The 14,104-nt window shown below is 42.0% G+C and overlaps 1 protein-coding gene across 2 annotated transcripts in view; it reads left to right on the top strand.

Moving 5' to 3' along the window:
* Positions 1 to 258: 258 nt before the first annotated feature.
* LOC146705487 (ephrin-A5b-like) overlaps positions 259 to 14,104 on the top strand; it is an 83,483-nt gene continuing 69,637 nt past the window's right edge. For both annotated transcript variants that reach the window (XM_085463168.1, XM_085463167.1), the window contains exon 1: positions 259 to 1,147. In XM_085463168.1, the coding sequence (XP_085319294.1) occupies positions 1,023 to 1,147 (125 nt within the window). In that variant the 5' untranslated portion in view covers positions 259 to 1,022. The remainder of the gene's footprint in view (positions 1,148 to 14,104) is intronic.

Genomic DNA, 14,104 nt, shown 5'->3' with positions numbered 1-14,104 from the left:
ATCTCCTCGGGGGGAAATGGTTTATTTAAAAGTGGGAAAAAGCAAAAATAGCCGATGAATCCAGGTTTTATTTGACTTATTTTCCTGGGAAAAGAGAATCAAGAAGACTGAACAGTCCGAGCTCTAGCCTCTCAACTGTCAAGATTTTTTTCCAGTGTTCCCCGGCTGGCCCGGTAGAAGAGAGAGAGGGAGGGAGGGAGAGAGAGAGAGAGAGAGGGGGGGGGGGGGGGTAGAGGAGGAGAAGGGGGGGTTGGTCCGGGAGAGCTTGGCAGCGGGAGCCACACGGCGCTGCTTTTACTTGCTTCGCACCGCTTCTGGCGCGCTCTCGGTTACGTGGCAGAGCGGCTCGTCGGGGGACATTTAACCTGAAGACCGCGCGCGTTTACACGAGAGCTTTGTTATCTCGTGCTGTTGCTCTCGGTCGCTTGGATAGGAGAGATCGGACAGCTGCGGATTCAGCCGGAGCTCAAGCTGCTGCTTTGAGTGGTTGTCGCTGGATCCACGGGGAGCCAGAGGAGAGGTCCCGAGCTGGCGAGAGCGGCGACACGGGGACTGGGTGTCTGCGCTTTTTCTTTTTAAAACCTCTGCGCTACCAGGAACACTTTCCTGCTGCTTCTTTTATTCTAAAAGACACGCACACACACACATATATATAATTCTTCTGTACTGCGTAGATTGCGCAGGGCTGCCTCCTGTTTTGAACTGTTTCACTGCGAGTTGGAGAAACTGTTCGCTGCGCGGTGCGGAGTTGAGCCGTGGATGAAACGGTGATTTTGTGGTGTCTCTTGATTTAAAGTAGATCCGATCGAGGAAATGATCTGACTGCTAAAACCCCAAGTTGCTGCTTTAAATGAAGAAGACGGCGTTTAAGCTCCAGATACAGAAGAATAGAGCTCCATCTTTAAGGAAATAAAAGTGGACTGTCATTCACACAGGCACAACCAGCACACATCAGAGCTTTTAAACCTGATTCAAGAAGGACTTTCGGCCAATTTTCAGTTCATCGGAGTTCCACAGCAATTATGCCGCAGGTGGACATGATCCTCTTCCTCATCCTCATCATTGGGATGTGCGTGTACGGCCAGGACCCTGCTTCCAAGGTGGTGTCCGACCGCTATGCCGTCTTCTGGAACAGAACCAACCCCAAGTAAGTAATCCCGCTATCCCACAGGGACGCAGCGACACGGAGCGGGGAGAGGGGGCTCTTTGTGCCCCGCCGGAGCGCCCTGTGCGCTGCCCCGTGTGCTGCCCCGTGTGCAGCAGTGCAAAAGGCTGATTGATTGGTTGAGGTGGTTACACTCTCAGCTCCATTTGTGGCATTACAGGTGCGCGCAACTGAAGGTAATGCACTTTAGGAAGCAAAGCAAAAAACCCAACGTTAAATACTGATAATTTAATGGCTCAGCTGTTATCACACCTGTTTGTGTCCATGATGTAACGTTTGCCTTTTAAGTGCCACCATTTTTAAATCTTCAAACGCAAGCCTGGCAGATTGCTCGCTGCCTCACTCACCTTAATAATTGTTGTCCTCCTTGTTGATGGATTGTTGCATTGATTGAAGATTAATTGCCCCTCATGTCTGAGTCTTCTTTGTAATGAACCGTGCACATTTAGCAGCATAAATCTCCCCGTGACAGCTCCTCAACAACAAGGTGTTTTTACACAGGCTGTCATTTACGTGCTGTTATCCATTAATGCTCACTGTTTGCTCCACATTATCAGGCTGGAAATTTGAATGCAGAAGTGTTACAAGTGCTGCTGGGAATGCATTACTGTGCTGCTTTAAAAATAATGCTGAGCCGCTTGCAGTCTGCTGTCATCGATTAGAAATGACAGGATCGTTTTGGTGCCAAATGGAGACTCATCCTGTGAGGGATTGCTGATATTCCCTGTCAGCTTAGGGTTAATGTTATTGATCTATCGCACTATCGCTGATAAATTGTAATCTGATGTGTTTCTTGCTTCCTGTTTGAGAGGTTTCTCCCAGAAACTTTCGCTTGGATCCTGAGGTGACATTTCTCCTCCGAAACTTCCTCTTGCTTGTGCCTGGGCGCCTCCCTCCCTCAGTGACTCAGTGCTTCACTTTTCCACCTTCAGCACCGGAGCACATAGTGATATGATGAGTGTTTGTCACTTTGTTTCAGCTTGAATACTTTCTTTATTAGCAGGCTGCAGTTTCAGAATGAGTCAATAAATAAATATTATATCAACATTTGCTCAGAGGCCAGGAACTGGTTTCTGGGCTTCAACAGTCAAAACACACATCAAGAGCCTTTGTATGTCTTTGTAATGGTCACCCTGAGGGCAAGTGTGTGTTACGGAGGAGTTAAACTGACAGGATGTTAATGATAGAAATGCAAATGCTGCAGCGGTGACATCAAAGGAGGTGATGCAGTTCTTGCTCTGCTGCTAACAGAAAGATATCTGAGTCTGATAACAGCCTTCTGTCACACTTGCTGGCTGCAGGTCCTCTCCTCCCTCCATTTTTGGCATTGAAGCAGTTCCCAGTTCCCAAGTCTAGTTTCTTGGTTGCCATGCTTCCCCCCCCCACCCCCTTATCCAAGTGTCCCCTCCGCCTTGTCCGCCCTCCTCCTGGCCCATGCTGGGGCAGACAATAAGCGGGTACACAGGGGTATTTCAGCAGCGGCCAAGGCACAGCGTGGCGCTCAGTCTTGTGAGAGATCCACACATGCTGAGGTCACACACTTGGTAGTAACCAGGCAAGTTGCGGGTTAAGCAGCACAGAGGGGACCGTTGTCAGGGTCAAAACCAGGGCAGTACCGCTGGCCATGGGGCCCGATGACGGGCCCAGCACGGCACCCTGCCTGGACTTTGTCTCGACAGAATAGGGACTAAATAAATGAGTAACTCTAAATGACTGTCTCCTTTTCTCATTCATGACTTTAATCTAAACCTGACCCTTGCTGTATAATGTAAAAGAGGGCCATGCTAAAAAGCCCAGGGGCCCCTGACCCGCAGCAGAACTTTAGAGTATTCCATACAAGCTGGCGGGTGCTGAATCCCCGCTGTTTAATGTAACCATACTCAGTGTTGGAGTCCTGGGAACCTGCTGCGGTACAGTCCCAACTTCCAGATGAGCTTTCTTACCCCCCTCTTCTCCTGTTTCTGCTGCATATTTGACCAAAGTGAGGAAAAATGGCATCCGGAGCAGCAGTCCATACTCAGCCATTCATGAAATGCCCTACAGGAGCTCTGGAATTGAAATGGGAAGTGAGTCGTGAAAAATGGAAATGCTTTGACATTTTCATGTTTTTTCCATTGTTTCAGAGGAGCTGGAAGGAGCCCTTTTTTGTAATTTCGATAAACGTTGCGTTCGTGTTTGCCTTGCTTTCATCTTGGGGAACAATCTTCCTGCGCTGATGCTCGGTGCTGATTAGGCTCAGATGAGCGGGACTTGGAGCGGCGGTGGAGGGATTTACAGCCCTCAGGATGGCTCAGTCTTGCCTGGAGTTTGAAAAGCTTTCACAGTCAGTGACAGCGAGTCGCTGTGCTTGTATAAGCTACTTAATGAAATTAAAGAGAACTCCAGTATCAGGGAGACTTGTTAAAAAGAAACAGCTCACACATAATTGATATAATGACTTATAGTTATTTTTTTAAATGTTAAATCCCTCAAAAAGAATTAAAAGGACTTCAGATTATTGTCAGCTAAATCTGTCTGGTGTAAAGGCTGGAGGAGACAGAAACAATCTGTCCCATTAGTTTAAGGGGGTGTTAGCCGTGACGCACTTGGCTGCTATGCTGCTTTGGAAAGCAGCTAATTTGGATATAAACTTTAAAAATGCTGGTGTTTTACATAAATCTGCAAAGAGTGTGTGTCTCCTCTTAGGTCAGATATTGTCTGTGTGGTGGCCGTGCCGTTTGAGAAGGTTAATAAGAACTGTGTACTTAATAAATTGTTCATAAAATATGAGTTTATTAAACGAATTATGTGTATCGACAGATGTGCAGAAAGCAATTTTGCAGACAAACTTTTGTGTTCTCAGGTTGCAAAACATTTTTCTGCTATTCACATTTACAGCCCAACCCTGATGGAAGATTTAGTGAGATTTACAGATGCACTAATATTCATAATAACACACCTCAGGGCGTTTTAGGACCTTGTTTCTGCAAAGTGATCCATTACTATTAGTATATTAGTGCATTAAAGCCAGTAAAACAGGCATATTGTGTCCATTACGTTATCTTTTGGGCCAGTTGAAACTCTCCTATGCGCCTGACACATGATATCATGAGACTATCCGCTTCTCTCAGGGTGTAACGGACCATTCCTGCTGCTCCGTAGAGCGGCGTTTTAGCCAGCTAGCCAGCTGCGAGCATGAAGATCCATTTGAGTGAGTCCACATCGTCAAGTGATGCTGAGCCCCAGCCACTTAAATCTGCGTTGGGATTATTCTGGGGTTCCTTGGACGATTTTCTCCTCTGTAAGAAGTCTCTGGCCCCAAAAAACACCGAGAACTTCTCATTTAGAAGGAGAGAAACATATGATCAAAAATAAAAAAAGTTTTTGAAATGTTGTTGGTGTATTTTCAGGTATTACAGTTAACTGCTGCTGCAATCTGCTTTAAAAAGTTGTACCAAATGTTTAAGAAATAACTTTAAATGTTTAGTTGAGCAGATCTTGGAGTGCCAACAAATATTTGTTAATGTCAAAGTAATAAAGCATTAATAACTTATCTATTACTATTAATTTAACGTCTATCCTACCTTATAAAGTGTTTTCCTGTGAAGGTTTTAATGCTCACAACAGTATGGAGACCACCTTTAGTAATAACTATATGAAGTATGATGTGAAAACTAGCAATAAATCCAGTTGTGGTTTACAGGCCCTCAATAAATTTTATGAGATTATATTATTAAATGTTCACCTAGTGTGATCCATCCTCATAAATGTAACATATGAAGCGTTTATTAAAAAAGTAACAGCAGGGTAAAAACAGCCCAGTCAAGGCAAGAAACCTGGAAAACAAAAACTGCAGCTTTTCCTTGTGGAAACACTCATGTAAGAAAAATGAGCCACAGATGTTCCTTGTCAGCTTAGTCGGCTGTGTCAGTAACCAAATGATGGAATAAAGTGAACGAGTTGGGTATTTAGTGCTGCTCTGACAAGGAGCTATTAGCGAATTCCCCGCTCACCAGCTATTTAGCTGCTTCATTAAAGCCCACCCGGGTCCATATGGCCTGCATGCAGGCGTTGCCTTCGCCCAAGGTGTTTATTTGTTGCTGATAGGTGGGATCAACTGAGAATCAGGGCTGAGTTCCGACCCTAATCTCCCAAGCTGTTTGTGTCTCCGATGCCATGGAAACTGATACCCCTCATCATCAAAGAACCTCATTGGGTGGGACTAACGACCTGACAGCTGGGCAGAGAGGGATTCCAGCATTCGGGGGGAGCACTGTCACCCCAGGGGTTTCCTTTAATCCTTGATAATGCTCATCCAAAGCTTTCCACAGCAGATGCAACATATTTCTCCATAAGATAGTCAAAGAATCTTTTCAGTGGCCTATTTTCATGTATAAGTGTTCACTTAAAAGACCTCTCTGATGATTGGCCGTTTGCAGTGAAACCCTCCGCGTGCACAGTTCTCCTCATGGCAGAATGACCTCCGATATTTGTTTTTCCTACACCGCTCTCTTTTTAATCTCCACTTAAAGAAACAATACTCCATTTTTCACTTGGTGGCGAGTTGATGTTGTGATAGTTTCCCAGTGGCATTGTGAGTTGCCCCATTTGCATTGTTCCCAGTGTTTACCCTCGCTTTCCCCTCTCAGCCTTTTCCCGGCTCCCTGCTGCTTGGTTCCGCTTGGATTAAAAACGGACACAAAAAGGCAACCATGTCCAAATATTGACTGGGTCTCAGGACCGTAGTCCTCTCCCAGCGCTGGCACAGAACACCTGAAAGGCCGCTATTGTTCCAATCGTACTCAGCAGCCCATAGCCGGCTTTTTAGCTATGCAGAGACAGAGAGGAGGAGACGGGAGAGGTGGAAGTGAAGAGTGTGTGTGTGCTATCTAAGGTGGGGCAGGGGGTTTCTACGGAGAAACTTACACATAAGAGGCCAGAGGCTACAGCAGGGGAACAGTGTCCAGGCCGCGGCATCCCAGGGTGGGGTCAGAATCAGTGTTTCCACCCTGAGGAAGTATCAGTCTCAAAAGGCATCAAAGAGAGCAGAGCAAATGTGATTTCCTGCACCGGGGGCTTCAGAAACTGTCAATAAACTGAGCACGAGAGGCATCTTATCTGAGGTTTACCTTCCATTTTATTACAGAGTGCAGAAGCATTAAGCCCGCTCACAGCACTTCAGTCTCTCAGTGCATGAAATGAAAGAGCGTCAAATCTCAGATAAGAAATCTCCCATATTCAACTTCTCATATGTCCGTTTCCTACCACTCTGTGTACTTTAATCAGTAGTACCTTACAGAATGTACTTCAGGAAGGCTGAACCTTCGGGTCAATTAAACCGGGAGCTTTATAGTCTCAGTTTTCTGCAAAGAGGGGGAAAGCTTTCCTGCGGAGACCCGTCAATCTACATGCCATCTGTGACTGCCTGGAGAGTGAAGCTGCCTCAATCCTCCCTTTATGCTCTGACTAAAGACTCCCTCATGGTACTGCGTTGGTGCTATGCGGAGTTTTGCATATATACATCTACCTGTTATAGTAGTCTGCTGCCACTTGGGGGCTGTTTCATAAATATGTGGAATGCCTAGAAATATAGACAACTGCAAAAAGGTTTATGGTTTAAGCCAATCTTTCAGCCTGAGCGTGGTCACTGCTAATGGGTGACTAGCTGTTGGCCTTTTGTAGGAACGACCACAAATGTGTCTCCATCGCTTCTGTTGTTGGTTCAACTCCCACAATTCTTACACACTGTCATCAGCGTGGGACCATAAATCAGCCTTAATAAGGGCACGGCCCCAGGCTGCCAGGGAGTGACTGACAGGAAGCAGTGACTAAAGCTTGTGTAGCGGGTTTACTGGTTTACAGCAGTATCTCTTTTGAGGTCCAGCACAGTCAATGCACTGTAGATACAGCAACATATCGATGCATCTCATTTTCCTTCGCCATTTTTGTTTTTCATTGCCAGATTTTCCATCTTTTTTTATTCTAAATAGTTTTAGTTTCGTATTCGTGAGAGAGAAAAAAACAGCTGACAGTGCAGCACCACGACACCAAACAGATTGCAAGAGATATCAGCTCACTTTAAGAATTTTCAGGAATCAATGCTGGAGAAAAATCACACTTAGTGGAAAAAATTATCTGTTGACCAAAATTTGAATACAACCTCATTTCGGCAAAGCAGGGGAAAAGGCTGATAGTAGTCTAGATGACTGTGTGTTAAATTACTGCAGTTCTCCGAAAATTTTAAGTAAAATTACTCCAAGAGTCAGAAAAATCTAAAGTAGTGCAAAAAAAAAAAAAATCCTAAGAAGTATAATTTCATGGTACACGATTAGATGGATTTATGGGATAAACATTGATATACTGAAAGAATAATAAGCTATGCATAATAAATCAATCATTAAATCTCCAATAGAGCACCTCAGGAAATCTGAAAATGTCTTTGCATGTAAAATAATAATAAAAAATCTCCTTTACATCATCAAAAGACTTTTTAAAGAATAATGCCACTTCTTGGATTTAAAGAAGTGAAAAAAAGTCAGCCAATGAGGTATTAATTTAATTCGAGATACTTGTGAACGTGTGGTAAGAATTTTCTAACGCTTAGTATTTGCAAAAAATACCAAAATGAAAAACATCTGCCGAATACAATAAATTCAACTTGTTTTCAGTACAAATCAACGTTTCAAGTGTTTCGAAAGAAAGAAGAAAAAAGCAACTCAAGAGCATTAAAAGTGTATTTTCACAAAAGTTTAAAAGAAAAACGGCCTTATAGTTTTATAGTACAGTGTGAGTTACTTTTACTACAAATTCTCTCAAATCATTCTTTCTTGAAAAAGATCAAAGTAGTTCAATTAAAATCATAGAGGAAAGAAAAACTACCCAGTTCTTGAATTTTATAAAGCGAAAAAATCTGCCCTTGCAGCATAACTAAAAATTCACACACATGTAAAATGTATGTGAATGTCGATATTATGCTTGGTAATTTGCACGAATGAAGAAAAAAGTCAGTTTGTTGCACTTTTAGGTTTCTTGAAATAGACTAAAAAAGGGTGCTAGAGTCTAGAGTGGCTCTTGACATATAGAAAAATGTGCTTACTGTACATTTGAAAATGTATACTTTGCATCAACATGCGTCAGTTTTGTGAGGAATTCAGTAAAAGTGAGTGCAAGTTGAAAAAAGACAGAAAACGGTAAACATCATCTTTCGGTTTAGGAAAAGTGGAAAGTAGAAAAATGCTTATGCAACAAAACTTGTGTCAAGTTTTAGAAAAAGAAACCCGAATGAGGCAAAATGCCATTAAAAGTTTTTTGATCTAGTGAAAGTAAAGAATGAGCCAGAGCCTTTCACACATTGTCCTGTCAATCATGCAAATCTGCTCAGAATCTAGACCAAGAAAAGGCAGATTACAGGACCAGACTCTAGAAAGCATCAATAAATCATGTCTAGATCGGTACAATTAGATTTTTGTAGCTGATTTTTAAGAGTTGTGATTAAAGATGAACCAGAAATAATGTAAAATGTGAAAAATACCAATTTGTTTCAGGGAACCGGTTGTAATATATGTATTTTTTTTTTCTTCAGATTTTTTCCCTTTGTGTTGAAGAAATAAAACTTTAACTGTGACTTAGCAGATCCTCGATAAGATCCATAAGAGTTCAGATCAGATACTGTGAGAGTTTGGCTTCTTGCGTTTGATATGCGTGACAGTCACTGTGTTAGTGGGAGACTCTTCAGGCCTGATCTCACACCGTCTCACTCCACTGCACAGAGCTTCACTTTTCTGCCGTTTTAATCTTAGCGGGCCTTTTTTGTGTGTATGTGTGTGCTCTTTAAATGTGAGTGGTGAAATGGCATCCCCTGTGTCTTTGTAGGCACCGGTGAGGGTATTAGCAAAGAGGCTCTAAGGGGCTTAAGAGGTCAGCCTCCCCTTTGTGTGGAGACACAAAACACTTCCTGTGAGACCCTTCACCCCTCTCTGTTCTTCCCTCAGAAAGCCAGGCCCTGCCTGACCATTCACATTAATCAGTCTTAACTCCTAATGACTGCAGTAAAGCTTCAAAAAAGTGCCTCCAAAAAAGTCCTAAGAGCCACTAAGCTGCTAACAGACTGGGCACGGCTGCCGCTGTTTGCAGGGCATCACTTAATATCAAAGATGGCAGGGTGGTTGCCCAGCCATCCTGGCGTCCCTTTCCGGACTCCAAAAACTGTCGAGACGTGCGTGCCGATTGTTTCTTAAATTGTGTGCCACCGTTCACACTAAAATCATCAGTTTTGGAGGAAAATGTGTGGGTACTGTGTGAATTATTGAGCCAGATTACCTCATGCAAACCCAGTGCCAGTCAACTTTAATCCATTTTTCTTGATTGTAATGCGTTTTTTGGCCTCACTCTATGTTGTTTCTTACCAGAAAGTAAGAAGAAGAAAAGTGCTGGAAACAAAAGTTCAAATGAAGTTGCTTAACTGGGACTTTTCAGGAGTTACGACCGATAAAATGACTTGACAACAGTGATAAATTTTTGCTTTAATGAAGTTACAGGTGTATTTTACTAAGTAAATGAATCAGGTGGAAAAGTTTTCTTTGACATGTTTGGATTATTTAAAAGTGAATTAGTCTCCTTGAGCTTTTTTTTTTGTTTTAGACTGATGAGGATAAAGGTTTGATTTTTTTCTGACGCAGCAAAGAAAAAGGTTTTGCTGTCTCCTCTGGTTTAAGACAAATGGATGTAATGAGAAAATTGGCACTTCGGTGGATTCAAATCATACACAATTACATCTGAAACCTAAACTGGCTTCAGATATATGCTTGATGAAAAGCAAATGTGATCATTTTGACAGCAGGGGCCAAACCTCCAAGTCAGTGTTTCTGGAACTAAATTTGGGTCAGTGCGGCTTTTGGAGGGAGGCCTGAAACGAAAAGTATGCGTACCTCCTCAATGGGACGATATTTCCTGATTTTAAACGGCTGCTGACTTTGGGTTTTCTGTGTATCTTGGAAGAAATTAGACAAAGCTGATGTGTGAGCGTGTTACTGTTCCAGTCAGTTTGTTGAATCATGTGTGATTCACAGAGCGATGAAGCTCTCAGAGCTTCACGTACCATAGGCATATTTTTTTTTTGTTGGTTTTAGCCACAAAGACAAACCAAAATATCCCTGATGAACCAAAAGCTTTTGTGGGAGACTCTGCTGCTGCCTAATTGCTTTTGTTTCTCGGGTTCAAATGTCTCGTGTAATCGTTTTGGTATGGGGGTTTATCTGATGCTGGTTAAGAGCTGTGATTTTTTCATACCACAACAGAGAAGGCTTTTTAGCTGTTTGGCCATTTTCAGACTCCTGCGGTGAAAAATATTGACTGTTATTTATCTGCATGTGTTGTTTAGTGAACTTGGTGTGGCTTTGCGGGACCTTTCGTGGGGCTCGCCGGCCTGTTGAAACTCAAAAGTGTTTCCTCCTGTTGGATTTCAGCAGACTTGGTGCTTTGGGACCCATGAAATATTAAAAAAGCTGTTTGTGATCTCACGATAGAGCCTGGACAAACCTTCACACGCAAACCAGGAGAAATCCAGGTCAGGACCGCCATGACTTTAGCACAAGGGTCGACACGATGTTGGCCTTTTTAAAAAAAATTATTATTTCTCACAAATCCTTTCCTGGCCTCTGTTGCTTTGGTGATGAATGACTGTGATTAAATTGTTTTTGGTATTTTATCACTGTACAGCTCGAACTTCAGGGCCATTAATTGAAATCTCAGACTGCCAAGATCTGTACACTTTCCATAGACGTGGCTGACTGACTTCCCCTCCTCTTCGCCTTTTTCTCTGCGGTGTGTGGCGGAGCGGTGCAGCACAGGCAGCCATTTTCCAAATTCGACTCCATTTTGTTTCAGGGGAAAAAAAAGTAGGTTACGAATCCCGGGCTATCACACGAGCAGTTTCTGATGTTTTCTCATTCCATGCTACTGATCCTGGCGTATTTTACGCCTCCTACCGAGTCCTTAAAGTCAGGTTTTCTTCAATCGAGCGCAAAGAATCTTTTAAAATATTCCTTGTTTTTTTTCCCCGAGAATCTTTTAAACGATTCCTTTTTTTCAAGAATATTTTAAAAGTTTCGTTTTGACGTCTGGTGAAAATGAGATTTTTTTCTGCGTTGCCAAAATTAATTTTCACCTCTCTGAAGATAATTCAGGTTTTTTGGACTCTGTTATGGAGGGAAATTATTTGACAAATAGAATTTTTGTATTACTGGAGATAAAAATGTTTATTGTACGTCTGGAGCTTAAACTTTAACAGAAAATAGATAAAGGCTAAAAGCAGCACAGTAACTATCAAAATTAGCATGAAACACTAAACGAGACAACTGCAACTTTTCCCACCCTTAAAAAGAGTCAAAAAGACTCGACATGTGCACTGAAATGAAACCAGATTAAACAAATCTTGGAAAATGACGTGACTTCTAGTGTAGTTTTGATTTCTTGAGGCTTTTTCGAGCACTCCAGCCTCAAATGAATCAAAATTCAAGTCCAGTTAGAAAGAAGCTAGTTCAACAATGAGGGCAGGAAAAGTTTAGCATCTTAAAATTCTGCTTTTTCACCTTGTTGTTCATGCTGCTTCTGATTGACCCACTAACACAATGCTGAGCATACACGGTGCGTTTGATTTTTGCACGAACCCTTCGGTGTGCGCCGCCACAGCTGCCCTTACATGAGCTGGTACCTTGGCTCATATCACTGGTCGCAGCAATGGCAGCAGCACGGTGGGAACACGCGGGCAGACGCTGCGAGCGCTCGCGCTGATGATCCCCTTTTATGTCTTGGCTCCATCAAGGCTCTGAGTTATTCTAGTGCATAATTGATGGAGGAGTTAGAATAGCAGAAGTAATGCGATGAGAGGGTGCAGCCAAGCGGAGCGAAGGATCGCGTGCGTGGGGCTGCAAACATTGCAGGGGACGAGAGGAGGGCATCTGGCGTAACAGGTCCCAGCGCTGAGTCGACACAGCCTATGTCACCGTCTCAGCCAATCGCTGCTCTCCTCTTCCCTGCCAATGAGACTTCTCCGCCAGAGCGGAGTACTACGTTCTCATGAATCACACAAGAAGCTGTTATCAGCTGTTATTACCCCTCTTATGCACTGGTTTTAATCTTCAATTTGACGATGTTTAGCTAAGATAAATTTAGTGGTAGTTCTACTCTGATTGGTTTGGAATGCAGTAAATAACTTTGGGGTATTTTTGGCCCCAGAAGGCTTTCTTTGTCCCCGTAGTGCATTTCTTTAGGTCGACTGCGGGATCAGCAGGGGCAGGGTGGATATCACACCTAGACGAGCACCTACAAAGAAAAACTAATGGCCCAACAAGCCCGCATTGTCTGTTTAACAAAAGGGACAAGGTCACAGATAACCTGCCACATCCGACATCAAAGACTCTGAGGAAAGGCTTAAAGAACAGGCGAGGAGACGGCTAAAGTTTCACTGCGGTTTAACGTCAAATAGTTATTAGACTAACAGGAAAGTAAAGGGATAAATAAACTGAATATTAAAAACACTCACAAAAAGTTTTCTTTAATTTCTTGGAGAAAGAAGTTACGTTCAGACTTAAATAAAAGCTACAAATATTCAATTTACAAAGGTAGTCATGAGTTAATACTTGATTTAATCCAACTCATAAATCACTCTAATTTACCCTTGCATACATGAAAATGTAGCTGTTTTTGATGAGGGTTTTTTAAAGTTTCAGGGAATTGGAATGATGGAATGAACAGATTAAGTCAAGAAAATTCCCCAACGTTAAAAATACTTAAACATTAATCACTGCTTTTGCTGAAAAATTACTGCTTTAAAAATAAAATATAGGATTAGAGTGAACTAAGTGGAAAATATGTTGATTATTGCAGTTTAATAAGCACAGCCAAACCACCGATTTTCTATAAAACCTTTCATGGAACTAGTTTCTCTTACTCAGACCATATGATTCCTACATATACTGAGTTTGTTGTGTTTGAATTAGTCTCTTATGCAGTGTTTTAAAGTGCAAAATCGCTCACAGCTAATGGGAATTTATTGCAGCTTCACAGGCATAGAAAGTGTTTTTTTTAATTATCCAGCAGGCAGCGTAATAAAAACAGTGTGCAGAGTTTTTGCGTGTGGCTCTGCAGACAGTAGCCGGTGGCTGAAGTCGGCTCTGAAACACAGACCTGTCCAGCGGAGCACTTAGAGGCCACTGGACCGGGAGTGTGCCTATTAAGATCATAAAATCTCGCTCATAAAGATGTTTTATTTGTTTCCTGAATGTGCCGTTTGCTTAGGTTTCCATCAGAAGTCTTTATGGCTCAGTACTCATATTTCTGTCTCTGGACGGAGGTGACTATTAAGTTTTAGTGCACTTCTGTAAGTTTCAAAAGCCTGGTCACCAAAAGTTCACTAATTATTTTTTCTTTGCATCAACGTACTAAAAAAACCCCAAAAAATACAAATCGATGTTGTGGAATAAAAATCACAGAAAGGTGTCATTTTTTTTCTTTTTTTATGTCAGGGGTTATATATTTGTTACAGGGAAGAGAAGTTAAAAAAATATTTTTCGTTAAATGTATAGTTTAGGAGCTGAATCAGCAACTTTAAGTAAATGTACAAAACTATATTAATAACTGTACTTGCATCTACAATAAATATGATCATATGTCTTCATATGTCTTTTACATAGTCAAACAAAAAACAGTTATACATTTGTAACTAAAATATGTAAAAAAGTACAATTTATATCAACATACATGTATTTTTATTAAAAATAATTGAAGTTCATATTTTTCTCTGCAACTCAATTCATAGTTCATATGTATACATATATATTTATTATACAAGGTGAGTCAAAATAAGTTTTAAAGATATATTATTTTTAGCACACATAAATAGCATTTCAAAACAGTCTTGAGCATTGATATGTAAGTTTGTAGTTTACTAGTTGTCTTAGA

Source organism: Copadichromis virginalis, linkage group LG7, assembly GCF_057382275.1.
Source record: "Copadichromis virginalis isolate Kocher_CV1m ecotype Utaka linkage group LG7, C_Virginalis_male_GT1.1, whole genome shotgun sequence".
Lineage (NCBI taxonomy): Eukaryota > Metazoa > Chordata > Actinopteri > Cichliformes > Cichlidae > Copadichromis > Copadichromis virginalis.
Note: the sequence above shows the minus strand (reverse complement) of the source record. Positions and strands in the feature narration are given on the sequence as shown.